The sequence below is a fragment of the Alosa sapidissima genome, chromosome 23 (genome assembly GCF_018492685.1).
Source record: "Alosa sapidissima isolate fAloSap1 chromosome 23, fAloSap1.pri, whole genome shotgun sequence".
Classification (NCBI taxonomy): Eukaryota; Metazoa; Chordata; class Actinopteri; order Clupeiformes; family Clupeidae; genus Alosa; species Alosa sapidissima.
The window spans coordinates 30,189,835-30,209,294 of record NC_055979.1 but is presented as its reverse complement, the minus strand read 5'-3'; the positions used below and the strand labels follow the sequence as shown (position 1 = coordinate 30,209,294).

The following is a 19,460-nucleotide window of genomic DNA, read 5'->3' as shown; positions in this document are numbered from 1 at the left end:
TGTGAGTGAGTGAGGTTGTGTGTGTGTAGCTTTGTCTATCTATCTATCAATCTCCTCTTAATTATCTCAAAGGAGTCACCTTGGTCACAGTCTATCTGCTTAATGCTCAAACACACTGGGTGGAATCACAATGCAGAACACACACATGCACACACAGAGAGACAGAGAGAGAGACAGAGAGAGAGGTAGAGAGAGAGAAATAAAGAGACAGAGAGAGAGAGAGGTAGAAATAAAGAGAGAGAGAGAGAGAGAGGTAGAGGTAGAAATAAAGAGAGAGAGAGAGAGAGGTAGAAATAAAGAGAGAGAGAGGTAGAAATAAAGAGAGAGAGCAGAGCAGCGTGTAATCTGCAGTCCTGAGGAGAGAGAAAGAGAGAGAGAGAGAGAGAGAGAGAGAGAGAGAGAGAGAGAGAGAGAGGGAGAGGGAGAGAGAGGGAGGGAGGGAGAGAGAGAGCAGAGCAGCATGTAATCTGCAGTCCTGAGGAGAGAGAAAGAGAGAGAGAGAGGGAGAGAGGGAGGAGGAGCTTCCCGCCCAGCTGCTGAGGAGGAGGAGCCACAGAGCCGTCGGTGCCACGTAAGGTGCCACACAAGGTACCATGCCAGGCTCTCTCTCCCTCTCCCTCTTTCTTTCTCTCTTATTCTCTCACTCCCTCTCTCCCTTTCACCATCTCCCAGCTGCTCTCCCTTTCTCCTTCCCTCTGTCTTTCTGTCCCTCTCTCCATCTCTCCCTCCATCTCTCCCTTGCTCCCTCTCCTTCCCTCTCTCGGTTTCCCTCTGTCTTTCTCTCCCTCTCTCCATCTTGCTCTCTATATCTCTCTCTCTCCATCTCTCTCTCTCCCCATCTCTCTCTCTCCCTCTCTCCATCTCTCTCTCCATCTTGCTCTCTCCATCTCTCTCTCCATCTCTCCATCTCTGTCTCTCTCTCCCCATCTCTCTCTCCATCTCTCTCTCTCTCTCCCCATCTCTCTCTCTCTCCTTACTTGCTAAGTGCTAATGAGCACTTCCTCACGGCTATGGGCTCTCTGTTAGGATGGCAGCCCATTAACGATGCAATCCAAAGGAAATATTTTTAACTAGTGTGACACACACAGACACACACACACACACACAGATGGGTTCACAGCGAATCGTGATGCCAGCAACGTCTGGGCGGTAGCCCTGGTTTGGGGCGAGCCAGGAGAGCGCTCTAGTTTCCCTGAAAATCTGCAGGGAATGAGAGGAGCCTCCGCCCCAACGCCACGCATGATTAACCCCCCCCCCCCCAACACACACACACACACACACACACACACACACACACACAAGCTTAAAAGAGTAACCCCCATATACTGTATATCCCATAAAGAAGGAAAATAACAGCCAGTTTGGGATATTTGAATACTTGCTATATTAAAAAGACAGAGCCTTCTGCTAAACTGTGGTGGCATGGAGTATCACACACACACACACACACACTACATTACTGCATGGAGTATCACACACACACACACACACTACATTACTGCATGGAGTAGAACATCTGCATTACTGCGTGGAGTATAACATCTGCATTACTGCATGGAGTATAACATCTGCATTACTGCGGTCTCTGCAAATGGAAATAGATACAGATCTTAGAGAATCAATATTCTCTGTAGCAGTCTGCTGCAAAGGCATTTCATAAAAATAATACAGCTAATGCAAGAAAAACAGGTGAAAAAACGCTCACACCAGAGCAATAAACAGCCAACGTCTAAAAATGAGTGACACGCCCTACCAATAGGTCTGATCAAATTGTTTTTTTGTGGGAAAAAAGCAGGGTGGTCTGACATCCATTAAATGAACAGTGCTAATTAGCTCTAGGGCAGGTTCCCTGGAGAGGGATTAGCGCTAATGCTAAGCTAAATGCTCCTTAAAGGAGAATCACTGTTCACTGTGTTACTTAGTCCTGGGCTACTACATTACTGCTAACCAGCCCTGCAGCCTTCTCCTTGCAGTGAAACACCAGATCCAAGCAAAGGATCCTGATTGGTCAGAGCAGAGACATGTCAGAAGCTCACTGGAGGAAGCGCACAGATATGAGCTGTCAATCAGACGAGTTAACCACCCATTTGCTTCCTCTAAAAAGCAACTGCTGCCATTTTTTTGAAGCCAAGGTGGCTTTCAAGGTCGCCTCCGAGGCAGCCGTCTGTGAACTTTACACCCCTGACCCGCGAATGATGCGTCTCGTCGAGTCTGATGCTGGGTTACCATGGAGACCGTGCTTCTGCTGATAACCCTGAGATGAGGAGGGAAAAAACCTGATACACACAGAGGAAAGAGAGGGAGAGAGAGAGATACACACACACACACACACTCACGTAGACATCATGCTTTGTACAGAGGAAAGAGAGGGAGAGAGAGGGGGGGGGGGAGAGAGGGAGAAAGAGAAAGAGAGGGGGAGAGAAAGAGAGAGAGAGGGGGGGGAAGAGAGACTGCGCAGACATCATGCTTTGTACATCAAACAGGCAAAAGCATGCCTGCGTGAAGTCACACACACACACACACACAGGAGAATGCCTCCTACACTCAGTATTTGTGTGTGTGTGTGTGTGTGTGTGTTTAAATTAAATGGGTGGACCAAGGAATCTGAGCTTGTGTGCTTTGAAAATCAATGTCATGTGGTAAAGCCAATGCCTGGTTAAATGGGAGTGTCTTAGTGAGTTTCTCTCCCTTTCTCGGTGTGTGTATGTGTGTGTGTGTGTGAGAGAGCGAGAGAGAGAAAGGACATTTCTTGGCCAGGCTGTGACTAATCACACAGACTTTGTTAAATTTAGGAAATTTAATTCTAATTACAGTGTGAGTGTGTGTGTGTGTGTGTGTGTGAGCGAGAGAGCGAGAGAGAGAGAGAGAGAGAGAGAGAGAGAGAGATCTAATGGGGTCAGTGTGCTGGTTGTAGACTTGCCTTTCACATATACAACTATCTTTCCAAACACACACGTGCGTGCACACACAGTCATGAAAATGTAATTTCCCATAGTTAACAGATTGAGTGTGATTAACGATGACCTAGCTTCACCTTTTCAAGACACACACACACACACTCTTTACCCCATCGCTAACTAAAGCAGATATCTCTGAAAGAAATCATCTGTGTGTGTGTGTGTGTGTGTGTGTGTGTGTGTGTGTGTGTGTGCGTGTTCTGTTCAGCACATGATGTATGGTTCCATCTATATTTAGGTGTTGCTGTGAACAGGAGCCCTGCTATCTCACACCTTCTGTGTGTGTGTGTGTGTGATGAGGCCAGCTGTCTGCAGAGCCTGGTACAGTACGCTCCTCCGTTCTCCACTCTGTTCCACTGTTCTGCAGAGCCTGGTACAGTACGCTCCTCCGTTCTCCACTCTGTTCCACTGTTCTGCAGAGACTAGTACGCTCCTCCGTTCTCCACTCTGTTCCACTGTTCTGCAGAGACTAGTACGCTCCTCCGTTCTCCACTCTGTTCCACTGTTCTGCAGAGCCTGGTACAGTACGCTCCTCCGTTCTCCACTCTGTTCCACTGTTCTGCAGAGACTAGTACGCTCCTCCGTTCTCCACTCTGTTCCACTGTTCTGCAGAGACTGGTACAGTACGCTCCTCCGTTCTCCACTCTGTTCCACTGTTCTGCAGAGCCTGGTACAGTACGCTCCTCCGTTCTCCACTCTGTTCCACTGTTCTGCAGCAGGTTGTGCGATTGTTTCTGTTGTGTAAGCAAAGCTGCCTCGGTGTCCTGTTCCTAATTAGAGGGCAAATGCTGCCGTCCGTATCCTGCTTTTGGACAACAAGGGCTAATGTGTGCGACCAGACGATGCTCGTGTCCTGTTGATGACGCGGTGAGGTGCACCCTGGTTAGCCCTGGTTAGCCTAACCCTGTTGATGACGCGGTGAGGTGCACCCTGGGAGTGTTGTGGTCCTAATGATGCGCGGTGTCCGTGGTGACTCCAGTGAAATACTCTCAAAGGCTGTTCAGTTGGTGATGCTCTTTGCCCACAAATGTCACTTTGTTGGTGGTTTTCTTTTTGATGGTGAATAGTTGGTTGGCCGCTTGACTGGAAATCCCCAAACTAAACTACAGCACCAGGAATTTAACATCCCTCTGGTGTACATTGCAAAAAAATGTACGATGATCTGAAGGATTCCTTTTGACAGGAAAAGGACATGAGTGGAATGCTGCCCGTCACACACCGTTATTAGATGAAACATGGCCGCCCCAAACAAATGGCCTATGACTCCAGTTAATTAATCGTGGATATAACAAGCGCCATAAATAATATATGAATTAAAGGCTGGCCGTAGCATCGGCTGGCCAAGAATAACCGTCACTAATGGACTCCGCTGTCTTACAAGGAAGAATAGTCCAATAGTATGCTGTGTGCTTCTCTTTCAGAGCATCTTGGGTTATATAGTATAGTATATATATATATATATATATATATATATATATATATATATATATATATATATATATATAAAAGAATAGAATTTAATTTAAATTAAATATAAGGTCAAATCCTTGCATTGCCATTGAGCTGCGCTTTTTACGCACGCAGCCTTTCCTTGCCCCACCCCGCTCTCTCTCGTAGCCCGCTGCCCCTCCTCTGCATGTGCATTTAACAAAATATTCACGATTGTTGAAGGATTGTTGTTGCTACATAGAAGCATTGCATAGAACATGGCTGGCTAAATTGCTATTAAATCCGCTTAGCATCGTGACCATGCTGCGCAAATTTGTTCAAAACTGCTGCATTGAAGTGAACTCTGCTAAGGTCTTATCACAACATAGTAGGCTACATTGAAGAGACTAAACTAAGTTAAGTTATGAAATCAAGCAGTACCTCAAAGCTAACGTACTGCTGAATACTGTTTGGATGTCGAATTTAGTATGCTTAGCCTACTTACAGCTGCTTGTCAATTTCGTTGAAGGGCTCATTTTATTGACTTTGACACTGAATGTTTGCAAAATCCCGATGTAAATGGAAAAGTGTTTTCCAAAATTCAAAAGTGCTTGTCCCAAGGAGAAGTAGAAACCTTTATTTTAACTATGCAGAAAACGTTATGAATTGCATCCACACATCAGCAGCCAACAACGTTAACTGTGTTAATCACGAACGTCTTAAAGTGACAGGCACTCAATTAGACCTAGCACTCTCTCCATCCTCTCATCCTCCCCTCCTCATCCTCTCCTCCTTCTTCTCATCCTCTCCTCCTCCTCATCCTCTCCTTCTCCACTCCTCCTCCTCCACCTCATCCACTCCTCCTCCACTCCTCCTCCTCCTCCTCATCCACTCATCCTCTCCTCCTTCTTCTCATCCACTCCTCCTCATCCTCTCCTTCTCATCCTTATCCTCTCATCCTCATCCTCCTCTTTCTCCTCATCCTCTCCTCCTCATCCAGAGAACTCGATATTTCTCATTGGTGCTCATGTTTGCAGACACCCAGCATTTCACCTTAATCTAGCCCAGTGGTTTTTTCAAAGTGGGGGCCGGGGCCCCCTGGGGGGCCGCTAGGGGGTGCCAGGGGGGCCTCAGCAAGTTGGAAGGAAAAATAAAAGCAACAAATAAATACATTTGAAAAATACAATGCCATTATAATAATTTGTCGCATATCTGAATATTATATTTTCCATGATAATAACTGGGAATAATAGTAGAGTGATAGCTCTCATACAGCAGAAAGCCCCAAATGCAATTTTTACACACTGTATGCTCCATCGTGAAGTGCTTGTGGCTAAAATAATTATTAGGATTAGCTTAATGTATTTTTACATTTGCCGTAGTATTGTCGATGGGTTTAATAACACATCAAGGGGGTCCTTGAACAGAACCTAGTTGTATTTGGGGGGCCTTGTCGTGGAAACGTTTGGGAACCCCTGATCTAGACCAAATGTCTCATCATGGCATTCCACCGGCCTAAAAGCATCTCCTGGCTCTTAAACCATCTACTTACCTGCCACTTCAAACATGCACACTGGACTGAACGTATTTATTCCCCTCATCTCTGTTTTAGTCATACAGGTGGCCATCAAGGTCCCTTACAGGGAAGTGACCACATGCTTTTACAAGTGCTGCTGTTGCTCATTGTCTTTCTTTCACACATTCAAATATCTTTGCATTTACTTATTGTCTTCCCTTCACACATTCAAATATCTTTGCATTTCCTTATTGTTTTCCCCCTCTGCCTTAGGGCATTCTTTTGCTTATTGCACTTTATTGTGAAGCACTTTGGTGCAGCTCAGCCGTCTGCACTATAGAAATAAATTTGACTTGACCTGATCTTTCTTTCACACATTCAAATATCTTTGCATTTGCTCATTGTCTTCCTTTCACACCTTCAAATATCTTTGCATTTCTTGACACTACACAGTGGCTGAGCAGAGTTGCTGTGACCAGAAACCTTGGCTCTGCCAAACCCACATTTAGTGAGTTCGTTGTGGTCTGGAACTGTTCCATTGGACTCCAACTGAGCTGGATCTGGAGCTATTGAGCGCTTATCCAGATGATACCAACAGGGGGAGGAGCTAAAAAGCGCTTATCAGGGGGAGGAGCTAATGGGCGCTTATCCAGATGATACCAACAGGGGGAGGAGCTAAAAAGCGCTTATCAGGTGGAGGAGCTAAGGGGCGCTTATCCAGATGATACCAACAGGGGGAGGAGCTAATGAGCGCTTATCCAGATGATACCAACAGGGGGAGGAGCTAATGAGCGCTTATCAGGGGGAGGAGCTAATGGGCGCTTATCCAGATGATACCAACAGGGGGAGGAGCTAATGAGCGCTTATCCAGATGATACCAACAGGGGGAGCAGCAGTTGATGGCTGATCTCGCGAACATGTTATACTGGCCAGACATATACATTTAGTGTCATTTTTCTGCTTTTATGTGGTAACTGATCCCTGATTAACTATCTTCTTCTCTAACCCCTTTTATCTGATTATAGTGGAGTTTTTTTGTACATGTGCATTTTATGAAGCATACAACACACTAACCTCCCAATGTATCAACTGGATCATTTGGGCCTGAAATATAGGCTTGCCCCCAGGAACACCAACCTGGTCTAAGGGCATCCTCCTGGCCTGAAAATGAACGCCAATGGAGATTTCCATTGGGCAAAGTGTTCAGTCTTGGACTAGGTTTAATCCACGCACAGGAAACGCTCTGTAATCTCTTTTTTCCCTTTGCATCCACTTGCACCTGGGCGCAGCACCACCATCACCACCACCATCATCACCCTCATCACCACCACCACCACCCACATCATCACCATCACCATCACCACCCTCATCACCACCATCACCACCACCACCATCATCACCACCATCACCACCACCCTCATCATCACCACCCTCATCACCACCACCACCATCACCACCACCACCACCACCATCACCATCACCACCACCACCACCCTCATCATCACCACCACCACCCTCCTCATCATCACCACCACCACCACCCTCATCATCACCACCACCACCACCCTCATCATCACCATCACCATCACCATCATCACCCTCATCAACACCATCATCACCACCATCATCACCACCATCATCATCACCACCACCACCCTCATCAGCACCCTCATCACCACCACCACTTCACACCTCCATCCTGTTCTCTGACCACCTCCTTCCTCACCTACGCACAGCCCCATGAGACGCACGCTGCGTCTCTCCTGGTCTCTCACAGGTACAGCCTCTTATAGGCCCCTGCGTCTCTCACAGGTACAGCCTCTTATAGGCCCCTGGTCTCTCCTGGTCTCTCCCAGGTACAGCCTCTTATAGGCCCCTGCGTCTCTCACAGGTACAGCCTCTTATAGGCCCCTGGTCTCTCCTGGTCTCTCCCAGGTACAGCCTCTTATAGGCCCCTGCGTCTCTCACAGGTACAGCCTCTTATAGGCCCCTGGTCTCTCCTGGTCTCTCCCAGGTACAGCCTCTTATAGGCCCCTGGTCTCTCCTGGTCTCTCCCAGGTACAGCCTCTTATAGGCCCCTGCGTCTCTCACAGGTACAGCCTCTTATAGGTCCCTGGTCTCTCCTGGTCTCTCCCAGGTACAGCCTCTTATAGGCCCCTGTGTCTCTCACAGGTACAGCCTCTTATAGGCCCCTGGTCTCTCCTGGTCTCTCCCAGGTACAGCCTCTTATAGGCCCCTGTGTCTCTCACAGGTACAGCCTCTTATAGGCCCCTGGTCTCTCCTGGTCTCTCACAGGTACAGCCTCTTATAGGCCCCTGCGTCTCTCCTGGTCTCTCACAGGTACAGCCTCTTATAGGCCCCTGCTGGCTGTCGCTGCTTCACGCCTTCAGAATGATCTGTGAGCATCTGGAACATCTGCAGCCACACAGGGAGACTCTCTCCTGGGGGTTGGAGACGCAACACGCTGAAAATGAAAAGATCCAGACTCCCTTTCTATAGTCGTGCTCATTAAAAGGCACAAAAGGAGTCCTTTCCACTTATTTGAGATTGGCGCCAATGTCAAAAGCATAGCTCTGATCACGCACAGCGTTCTGTGCAGTCATTGGCGCCAATGTCAAAAGCGTAGCTCTGATCACGCACAGCGTTCTGTGCACTCATTGTTTTCTGGAAGAGAATCTCTCTCCGGCGTCTCCTCTCCTCTGATCTGACTGCAGATTTCCTTCCAATTCATGTACCCTCTGCAGGCATCCGATTAGCCGAATGAAACAATATTCCCCATCGGACCCAGGCTTCATTTCTAAGGCAATACAAGCTCTACTGGCGTGAATATCAGTGTACGCCATCATATGTGATGATGGAGAGATTCATGTGTAAATAATGTTACACAGAGGCTGTTAATGTTACAGAGGCTGATCTGAGAGGTGTAATATCAGCTGCTGTCCACAGGGAGGGAACGTGTTTAATGCCGTTATCATGTTCTCTAAATCTAATGGCGTTATGTTCTCTAAATCTAATGTGGATCTGGCATTTGCTTGCTGTAATGCTTAATGTTATATTCAGATTCATACATGGAGAAGATGCTTTCATTCCAATCAACAGTGCAGGTTTACACTGCACGTGTTCCCACTGGGGATTGAACCGGTGACCGTAAGCACCAGTCTACTAGTCTATGTGTCATTCCACGTCAGTTCAACCAGGGCCCGCGCACTTAGGTCTCAAAAATTCTGAAAAAATTATCAGGTGTACCTATGTTACCCAGGAGACACACTGTAAAATTACTCTTATGTAAGATCAATACTTTCCAAGATACAGCCAAAGTTGATACAAATTTTATTGGAGTTTTTGGCTGGGCTCTGTTTAAGCCTTCAGAAGACATATTTGTACTCAACATGATTTATTTTGTACATGACTTGATTTATGAACAGAAAATGAACAGAAAAAAAATCCATTCGGGGTCTGAACAGCAGACCTCACTCTCCTCAAGTCTGAAAAATCATTTTGGTTATCATTTTCAGAGCACCCAAACACCTTGTGGGAATATACAAAGATTTTTTAAATAGGTTTTTCCTTATTCTCCATGATCCATTCTTTTTAAAAACACCAATTTGACTTGTCTTATGCAAACCTTTCTTTTTTATTTTCCACCCTGAACATGGGCAAAATGCCCCATTGACATGTTGAGTACAAATATGTCTTCTGAAGGCTTAAACAGAGCCCAGCCAAAAACTCCAATAAAATTTGTATCAACTTTGAGGGACAGCTATGACCATGCAGGATTATCCAGACCAAATGTGACGATTTTGCTACATAATATTCCTATTTATGTACCAGCATGCAAAATTTGAGCCTCCTACATGGTTTAGTTCTTGCGCTGTGGGCTTGTGAACTTTGACAAAAAAAAGAGCCCGAACAAAATCGACACCCCCTCCCCCAGTAAAACTGGCCGTATCTTGGAAAGTATTGATCTTACATAAGAGTAATTTTACAGTGTGTCTCCTGGGTAACATAGGTACACCTGGTAATTTTTTCAGAATTTTTTGAGACCGAAGTGCGTGGGCCCTGCTTGAATTGACGTGGAATGACCCCTATATTCAAATAATGTAAGGTTTCAAAAATTGGTTCTGCTGTAGATGTCCTATCCATCTCTCTTCACACCAGATTGTGTTTACACAGAGAAGAGAAAGTTCATGCTTAGCAATCAATCTAATTTCACTCACAAGATAAATAGTTGGGTTGCATTGAAATCCTTAAGCGATAGGCTACATACCACACAAAGCTCACATGAGAAGTGAAACATACCACACAAAGCTCACATGTGAAGTGATACATATCACACAAAGCTCACAGTCCAATAGTGGCTAACGATAAGCACTCCAGCTTCAGTACTTACAGTTCAGTGACTGCTAACAACACCTTCAATTCAATCACATCAACACAGAGCCCTACTCCCCACATCAGCACAGAGCCTTGCTCCCCACATCAACACATCAGCACAGAACCCTGCTCCCCACATCAACACATCAGCACAGAGCCCTGCTCCCCACATCAACACAGAGCCCTGCTCCACACATGCATGGAGGCTAGAGAGCTCATTCTAGGTCACTCGAGGTCATCTAGGGATGCACCATGATATGAGTGTGACTGATATCAGCTGATAAAAACTTACAGCAATATGATGTAGCTATTCTATTTCAAAATAATGGCTTCAAACTGCCATACTGATACACCACACTGACCTACGATACAGAGAAGAGAGTCTCTGACCGAGCCGATCTGGGACGCCTGGTAGTGCACTATCTAACACTGGCGCGGATAAGAGCATGACAGGTCAGTTTTGTGCTAACCGGGTGCTAAATGCTAAACCCCCTTAATGCTAACTGGGTACTAAATGCTAAATCCTCTTAATGCCAACTGGGTACTAAATACTAAACCCTCTTAATGCTAACTGGGTACTAAATGCTAAACCCCCTTAATGCTAACTGGGTACTAAATGCTAAACCCCCTCAATGCTAACTGGGTCCTAAATGCTAAACCTTCTCATTTCGGATGACATTAAAAAGGCCCCAACTGTAGCCAGTTTTAAATCTAGACTTAAGACCAAACTGTTCTCAGACGCTTTCTGCTAACTGTGCCGAGTTACAAATTCTGAATCTGCCTCGATAATTATTCTACTTTGTCTTTTATTACTTTTTTTACTACTTTTGCCTTTGTTTTTGCTTACTAATTATTCTTTATTTTTAAATGATTTTACCTTGTGTTTTATGTTTTCTTTTTATTATGATCTTTACCTTTTAACTATTCTTTGACTATATTGCCCTTCTATGCTTTTATTTGTTATTATCGTTTGGTTTTGTTTATGTAAAGCACATTGAATGACCTCTGTGTATGAAATGTGCTATATAAATAAACTTGACTTGACTTGACTTATTACACGGCTCTTCATAGTGCTGCAGAATGCTCCATTCACTTGAATGGGCCTTCCCAACGTTCGGCGGTCTGCTAATTCTGAATAACAGACCGTTGCTAAGTATAACAGACCGCTGTCAAGGAAAATGGCTTTGTGCTTCTAAGTCAATTCTTTCATATCACTACGCAAGGATTGGAACTTCATTCAAAAGTGAAAGCAGACGGTTGATCAGCTGTGTTCTAAAGAATGTTTGATTCAAGTTCAGCGTGTGTTGTTGCGAACTATTTGTTTCTCAGCAAAAGCCATGATGAAACGGTAACAAATAGGCTATAGCCTAGGCTATGTAGGCTAAAGAGTCATATCGTGGGGAGTTTATTGTGTCGTTTTGGTAAGTAGCCGTGTAATAAGCGGGATAATGTATAGAACGCCGGTCATTGTCGGGAGATAGGTCCCTTCAGGGCGGAACAAGACCCCTCCGCTGCGCGCCGGGGTCCGGTTCGCCCTGTCGGGACCTATCTCCCGACAATGACCGGCGTTCTATACATTATCCCTTACTTAATGATAACTGGTTACTAAATGCTAAACCCCCTCAATGCTAAACCCCCTTAACGCTAACTGGGTACCCAGTACAATAAGTATTGAGGAATTCTTAAACTTGTGTGTTATTTAAGAAATGAATTGCAGCATCAGCAAATATGAACATTTTTGCTAATGAGTCTGTCTGATGGGGTCAGGGAAGTAGGATGATGAATTTGGCATTTCTACTTGAAAATGTGTTTTGAATAGTTATGAATGTCAAATATTTGAAAATTGTCATTTGGAATGCTATTATAGATAGGCCATCAGAATAAGAGTAATATATGGTTATGTATCAGTGTCCGTAATCGTCCAAAATAAGTTATAAAATAATATTGTTGTTATTATTATAGGCAGTAAAAAATTAACATTATGCATGCCAAGTGCATCCACACACACACTCTCTGTGTGTGTGTGCGATTATGCATGCCAAGTGCATCCACACACACTCTCCCTCTCTGTGTGTGTGTGTGTGTGTGTGTGTGTGCGCATCCCAAGTAATATCCTGATATGCGGTCTGAGAAAGAACCCAACCTCACACAAGAACAGCCAGAGATGGCCAACAATAAAGCGGTCATGAATTCAAAATGTATTGTGGAAAGGGATCACACAAGCCACACAAGTGTGTGTTTATGTTAGCTTCTACTTTTGGACTACTCTAGGAGTGTGTGTTATTGATGTGTGTGGAATATACATGGCTTCTTCTAACCTGTTCCATCTGATTTTATTTGTCTGGCCTCTTTTTCCAAAAAATACCATTCATCCATTACTAGTCCCCTCGCTTAGCCATCCATTTATGTAGGCGTTTAAGGAGCAAGAGCAGTGTACTAGGGTCAGTTATGTAGCAAGAGCACTGTACTAGGGTCAGTTATGTAGCAAGAGCACTGTACTAGGGTCAGTTATGTAGCAAGAGCACTGTACTAGGGTCAGTTGTGTTGTGATGCATCAGCACATTTCTATTGACCAGTGTGAGGTGGAGACTCTATTGGAAAGTGCTTGTTAGGTTTGTCCTGTCTGCTCATCCATACATCTATCTGTCCATCTCCCTGTCCGTCCATCCATCCATCTAAGCATCCATTTATGCATCAGGCATGTGTGTGTGTGTGTTTCAGAACTTCAGCTGCACATGTGCAGCAAGTTGGCCTCCTGCCAGCTCCCCAAATGCACATCAGATCTAATTAGATGTACACAGAAATGGAATGAGTGTGTACCTCCGATACACACACGCACGCACACACACAAATTAAAATTAATGCAAAAAATTAAAAAATATTTGGGTGCGGCATGGAAAACAGTTCACAATAAGAGGCTGATATCCTAACCCGCATGTGTGTGTGTGTGTGTCACTGCTAGAGTGTAAACTCTCTTGCCAGTGTCACTGCATTACTGAGCACAACACACAGATAATGCTGCTACTTGCTGATAAGGCAAAAACTCTGCTGCTCTCAATTAGCATTCACACCACGTTCCTCTCTCTCTCTCTCTCATATATATATATATATATATCCCTCTCTCTCTCCCCCCCCCCTCTCTCTCTCTCTCTCTTTCTCTCTCTCTCCCTCCCTCCCCCCCCTCTCTCTCTCTCTCTCACACACACACACACACACAGAATGTCACCGCTACTCTGGAATGTAGCCTTTAATACCACATCTCTGCATCAGCAGCTTTCCTTCATATCTGACCGGGGTGGCGTGCCTGTGAATATGGAACATAAGGAATGTTTAAATTGTGCATGCGCTCACATGAGTTGAGTGTCCGTGTGTGTGTGTGTGTGTGTGTGCGTGCTAGGGTGCTAGGGTCAAGTCCTGAATTCTATCCATCACCCTTCCTACAACAAACAGAACCATTTCCTATCATTTCATGACACACTCTAACACACACAGACACACACACACCAGAGGGAGACTGCATCTCAAGGTCAGCTCAAAACACATGCTGTCTGTGTGAGAGTGTATAGATGAATAAATATGAATAGGTCTGCAGATTTAAGAATACCAGTGATATCCCTCATGACCACACACACACACACACACACACACACACACACACACCTCATGACTATGCATCTGTCACAGTGATGGACGTGACATTCTCTCCATACACACACACACACACACACACACACAACACTCCCCAGCATTCCAGAGCTTTCCCGGGATCCCTCTTCTACTCTAGTGCTCACCCATTGGTCAGCCTTACTCCTAGGCAACACACACACACACATACACACACACACACACACTTGGCCAGCAGCCAGGGAACCAGGACACACAGCAGAAGGCTGATGGTTTTTTTTCTTTTAGGGTGAGGGAACACTCCCTTGTAAGTCCACATGCACACACATACGCACACGAACGCCTGGACACACACACACACACGCACACGAACGCCTGGACACACACACACATATGCACACGAACGCCTGGACACACACACACACACAATCACACACACACACACATACACACACACACACACGCACACACATATGCGCACGAACGCCTGGACGGACACACACACACACACACACTCACACACGTACACACACTCACTCACATACGCGCACGAACGCCTGGACACACACATGCGTGCGCACACATACACACACGCACACACACACACACATGCGCACGAACGCCTGGACACACACACTCACACGCATAAGCGCATGAATGCCTGCAAACACACACACACACACACAGATCCATGTCTCGCTAAAACTGCCTGGCAATAGTGTGTTGCTGCAGTGCATATGTGCTGCATTAATGAGAACCACACACACACACACGACACACACGCACGCACAACAAAATGTGCACACCTAATGTGGCGAGTGGTTCATACCTGCACAATAGCTGAACCAGCACTCCACCGACAGACAGACCGACTGACACACACACACACACACACACACACACACACACACACACACACACACACAAGCAGCTTGGAATGCACAGCAGCTGTAAGTAATGGAGCCTCACCATTGATCATTAATGAATGATAAATAAAGGTCATAAAGCCCCAGGGTTCAAAAGCGACCGTGTGTGTGTGTGTGTGTGTGTGTGTGTAAGAAATGTACACATTCAAAACCTACAGAGCTGGCGGTATGGAGGTGGCCGGCTGATTCTTAATCTCCCTAGAAACCGGGAGGAGTGCACGCGCATACACCTTTCCACAACCGGAGTGGGTAGAATCGGTTGCCATGGCACCCGCATGCTCCACGGTATCCGTTTTTATCGATCAAACATGGTTGCACTCATCCCCGCTGCGCTCGCGTACCGACCGGTGGCTGTGTGCGCAGTGTAACTAGGGAGGCTCACACCTCGCCACCGACAGCACGGGACACAGCGCGTTCTAGCCCGTTCTGGCACACACTACACACACACTACTAGCCCGAGTGTGGATACAGACTACAACTCAGCTGGCGGCGATTTTGGATGGAGTTCCGCACCCCAAGCTAAACGTCTCATGACCCTTCTGTGTCCAGTGCGAAGGGAAAGAAACATACACCTCACACTCACTGACTCTCACACATATACACACACACACACACACACACACACTCCTTAGGAGCGCCCAGCTGGGAGTGTACCTGCAGCATCACACAGTCTAAACATGCGTGTGTGTGTGTGTGTGTGTGTGTGTGTGAACTCACCTTTCACCTGGCTCTCGTACTCCGCGATGATCTCCTTGTCCTTTTTGAACTTGGCCATGCTTGCCATGCTTGGGTCCTTAAGATCCGGCATGTGGAATGTAGGTGGGTAAACTAGCCAAGCGTCCAAATGTCTGCCTCGGGCTATACGTGTGCGTTAGTGTCCCCGCGCGTCTATCTCAGTCGATGTGCCATGGCAGAAATGCCCTATTGCTTCAACACCTCAACGCTAAGGGCGATGGTGTGGGTAGCGTCCGCGAGGAGAGGCAACGGCATGCAACCGGTGCGATCAGCATTCACCACCTATTCGCTTCTACACCGCCGGGAGGTCCGCCCAGGCTTCCGTGCCGTGGCTCTCTCGTGAAGCACCTGTGCGAGATGCCACACCGCGAAATGTACCCAAACCCAACAGGAAGGGGTTTCTCGCTAATTTGCCTTGCCTCGGGTCACACGCGCACGTCAACACAGTCACAACACAGACCTGTGGAAAGGGAGACGTGCAGCACGAGGTTCCTCCGTTGCTTCGGGTGTGAGTAGGTGCGCGTGTAACGGGGAGTAGTTCACGCCTCTCTGGCTATAGCTCACGCGCAACACGCCCATCAGTGTCGGTGGAGTGGGGCGGGGTCGTAGCCGCGTAATCTGCATTATGATTGACAGGACTTTTGACCAGTAGTAACGTCATGCAGTATTGCAGCCCAAAGGTATCGCTGGGAGGCTCGAGCACCCAATTTGGAGGCTAATTGGCTGATTGGGAAATGGCGCGTTTGATGAGCCTAGTCGCATTTAGGGTGGGTCTTCATTGGATAGTTCAGTCGTTAAATTACATAATAGCTTCATTCACATGAACAGAACGACTGAAATGAAATTAAATGAAGATGTATTTCTTTCCATAACAAACACTAGTAAAGACATTAAAGGTGATTAAACATCTTATCAATATGCTACTGCATGTATTCTTCTTTAAGCTTGTTTCTGTTGCCACATACACTACACTTTGACTGATTTCATCTAGTTTACACAGTCATATTACAAATGTTAATGTAAATCCTAACTGGTGTGTATTTATCACACAATTCATCCCCTCAAGGGACTTTGTCCCTAAACTACAGGTTTTCAGCAGAATGTAGCCATGGAATGATCAAATCAACCTCTATTAGAGCTGATCTCTCTTTATTCAAGTTTTCAGCGCAACTAATCTGAGAATGACATTCTCTTGTCCTAAAGGCTACTTTAGGGTACTCATAGGTAAAGGCTACTTTAAGGTACTCATAGGTAAAGGCTACTTTAGGCTACTCATAGGTAAAGGCTACTTTAAAGTAAAGGCTACTTTAGGCTACTCATAGGTAAAGGCTACTTTAAGGTAAAGGCTACTTTAAGGTACTCATAGGTAAAGGCTACTTTAGGCTACTCATAGGTAAAAGCTACTTTAGGGTACTCATACAGTAGGTAAAGGCTACTTTAGGGTACTCATAGGTAAAGGCTACTTTAAGGTAAAGGCTACTTTAGGCTACTCATAGGTAAAGGCTACTTTAGGCTACTCATAGGTAAATGCTACTTTAAGGTACTCATAGGTAAAGGCTACTTTAGGCTACTCATAGGTAAAGGCTACTTTAAGGCTACTCATAGGTAAATGCTACTTTAAGGTACTCATAGGTAAAGGCTACTTTAGGCTACTCATAGGTAAAGGCTACTTTAAGGTAAAGGCTACTTTAGGCTACTCATAGGTAAAGGCTAATTTAAGGCTACTCATAGGTAAAGGCTACTTTAAGGCTACTTTAAGGTACTCATAGGTAAAGGCTACTTTAGGCTACTCATAGGTAAAGGCTACTCATAGGTAAAGGCTACTTTAGGCTACTCATAGGTAAATGCTACTTTAAGGTACTCATAGGTAAAGGCTACTTTAGGCTACTCATAGGTAAAGGCTACTTTAAGGCTACTCATAGGTAAATGCTACTTTAAGGTACTCATAGGTAAAGGCTACTTTAGGCTACTCATAGGTAAAGGCTACTTTAAGGTACTCATAGGTAAAGGCTACTTTAGGCTACTCATAGGTAAATGCTACTTTAAGGTACTCATAGGTAAAGGCTACTTTAGGCTACTCATAGGTAAAGGCTACTTTAAGGCTACTTTAAGGTAAAGGCTACTCATAGGTAAAGGCTACTTTAGGCTACTCATAGGTAAATGCTACTTTAAGGCTACTTTAAGGTAAAGGCTACTTTAGGCTACTCAATGGTAAAGGCTACTTTAAGGCTACTTTAAGGTACTCATAGGTAAAGGCTACTTTAGGCTACTCATAGGTAAAGGCTACTTTAAGGCTACTTTAAGGTAAAGGCTGCTCATAGGTAAAGGCTACTTTAGGCTACTCATAGGTAAATGCTACTTTAAGGCTACTTTAAGGTAAAGGCTACTTTAGGCTACTCATAGGTAAATGCTACTTTAAGGCTACTTTAAGGTAAAGGCTACTTTAGGCTACTCATAGGTAAAGGCTATTTTAAGGCTACTCATAGGTAAAGGCTACTTTAAGGTACTCATAGGTAAAGGCTACTTTAAGGTACTCATAGGTAAAGGCTACTTTAGGCTACTCATAGGTAAAGGCTACTTTAAGGCTACTTTAAGGTAAAGGCTACTTTAAGGCTACTTTAAGGTACTCATAGGTAAAGGCTACTTTAAGGCTACTCATAGGTAAAGGCTACTTTAAGGTACTCATAGGTAAAGGCTACTTTAAGGTACTCATAGGTAAAGGCTACTTTAGGCTACTCATAGGTAAAGGCTACTTTAAGGCTACTCATAGGTAAAGGCTACTTTAAGGCTACTTTAAGGTACTCATAGGTAAAGGCTACTTTAGGCTACTCATAGGTAAAGGCTACTTTAGGCTACTCATAGGTAAAGGCTACTTTAAGGCTACTTTAAGGTAAAGGTTACTTTAAGGTACTCATAGGTAAATGCTACTTTAAGGTACTCATAGGTAAAGGCTACTTTAGGCTACTCATAGGTAAAGGCTACTTTAAGGCTACTCATAGGTAAATGCTACTTTAAGGTACTCATAGGTAAAGGCTACTTTAGGCTACTCATAGGTAAAGGCTACTTTAAGGCTACTTTAAGGTACTCATAGGTAAAGGCTACTTTAGGCTACTCATAGGTAAAGGCTACTTTAAGGCTACTTTAAGGTAAAGGCTACTCATAGGTAAAGGCTACTTTAAGGTAAAGGCTACTCATAGGTAAAGGCTACTTTAAGGCTACTTTAAGGTAAAGGCTACTCATAGGTAAAGGCTACTTTAAGGTAAAGGCTACTCATAGGTAAAGGCTACTCATAGGTAAAGGCTACTTTAAGGTAAAGGCTACTCATAGGTAAAGGCTACTTTAAGGTACTCATAGGTAAAGGCTACTTTAAGGCTACTTTAAGGTACTCATAGGTAAAGGCTACTTTAAGGCTACTTTAAGGCTACTTTAAGGTAAAGGCTACTTTAAGGTAAAGGCTACTCATAGGTAAAGGCTACTTTAAGGCTACTTTAAGGCTACTCATAGGTAAAGGCTACTTTAAGGTAAAGGCTACTTTAAGGCTACTCATAGGTAAAGGCTACTTTAAGGTAAAGGCTACTCATAGGTAAAGGCTACTTTAAGGCTACTTTAGGCTACTCATAGGTTAAGGCTACTTTAAGGCTACTTTAAGGCTACTTTAAGGTAAAGGCTACTCATAGGTAAAGGCTACTTTAAGGCTACTTTAAGGCTACTTTAAGGTAAAGGCTACTCATAGGTAAAGGCTACTTTAAGGCTACTTTAAGGCTACTTTAAGGTAAAGGCTACTTTAAGGCTACTTTAAGGCTACTCATAGGTAAAGGCTACTCATAGGTAACAGGTTGAGGAAGCAGAAGAAGGGGGAAGGGGCTATATATGGGGAGGGGGGACACATTCACCACTTAC

The 19,460-nt window shown here is 45.1% G+C and overlaps 1 protein-coding gene across 3 annotated transcripts in view; it reads right to left on the bottom strand.

Annotated features, from left to right (window-relative positions):
• The window catches only part of srgap1b (SLIT-ROBO Rho GTPase activating protein 1b), an 89,495-nt gene extending 73,418 nt beyond the window's left edge, over nt 1–16,077 (bottom strand). For all 3 annotated transcript variants that reach the window (XM_042081465.1, XM_042081468.1, XM_042081466.1), the window contains exon 1: nt 15,543–16,077. In XM_042081465.1, coding sequence (XP_041937399.1) covers nt 15,543–15,633 — 91 coding nt within the window. In that variant the 5' untranslated portion in view covers nt 15,634–16,077. The remainder of the gene's footprint in view (nt 1–15,542) is intronic.
• Between the last annotated feature and the right edge of the window lie 3,383 nt (nt 16,078–19,460).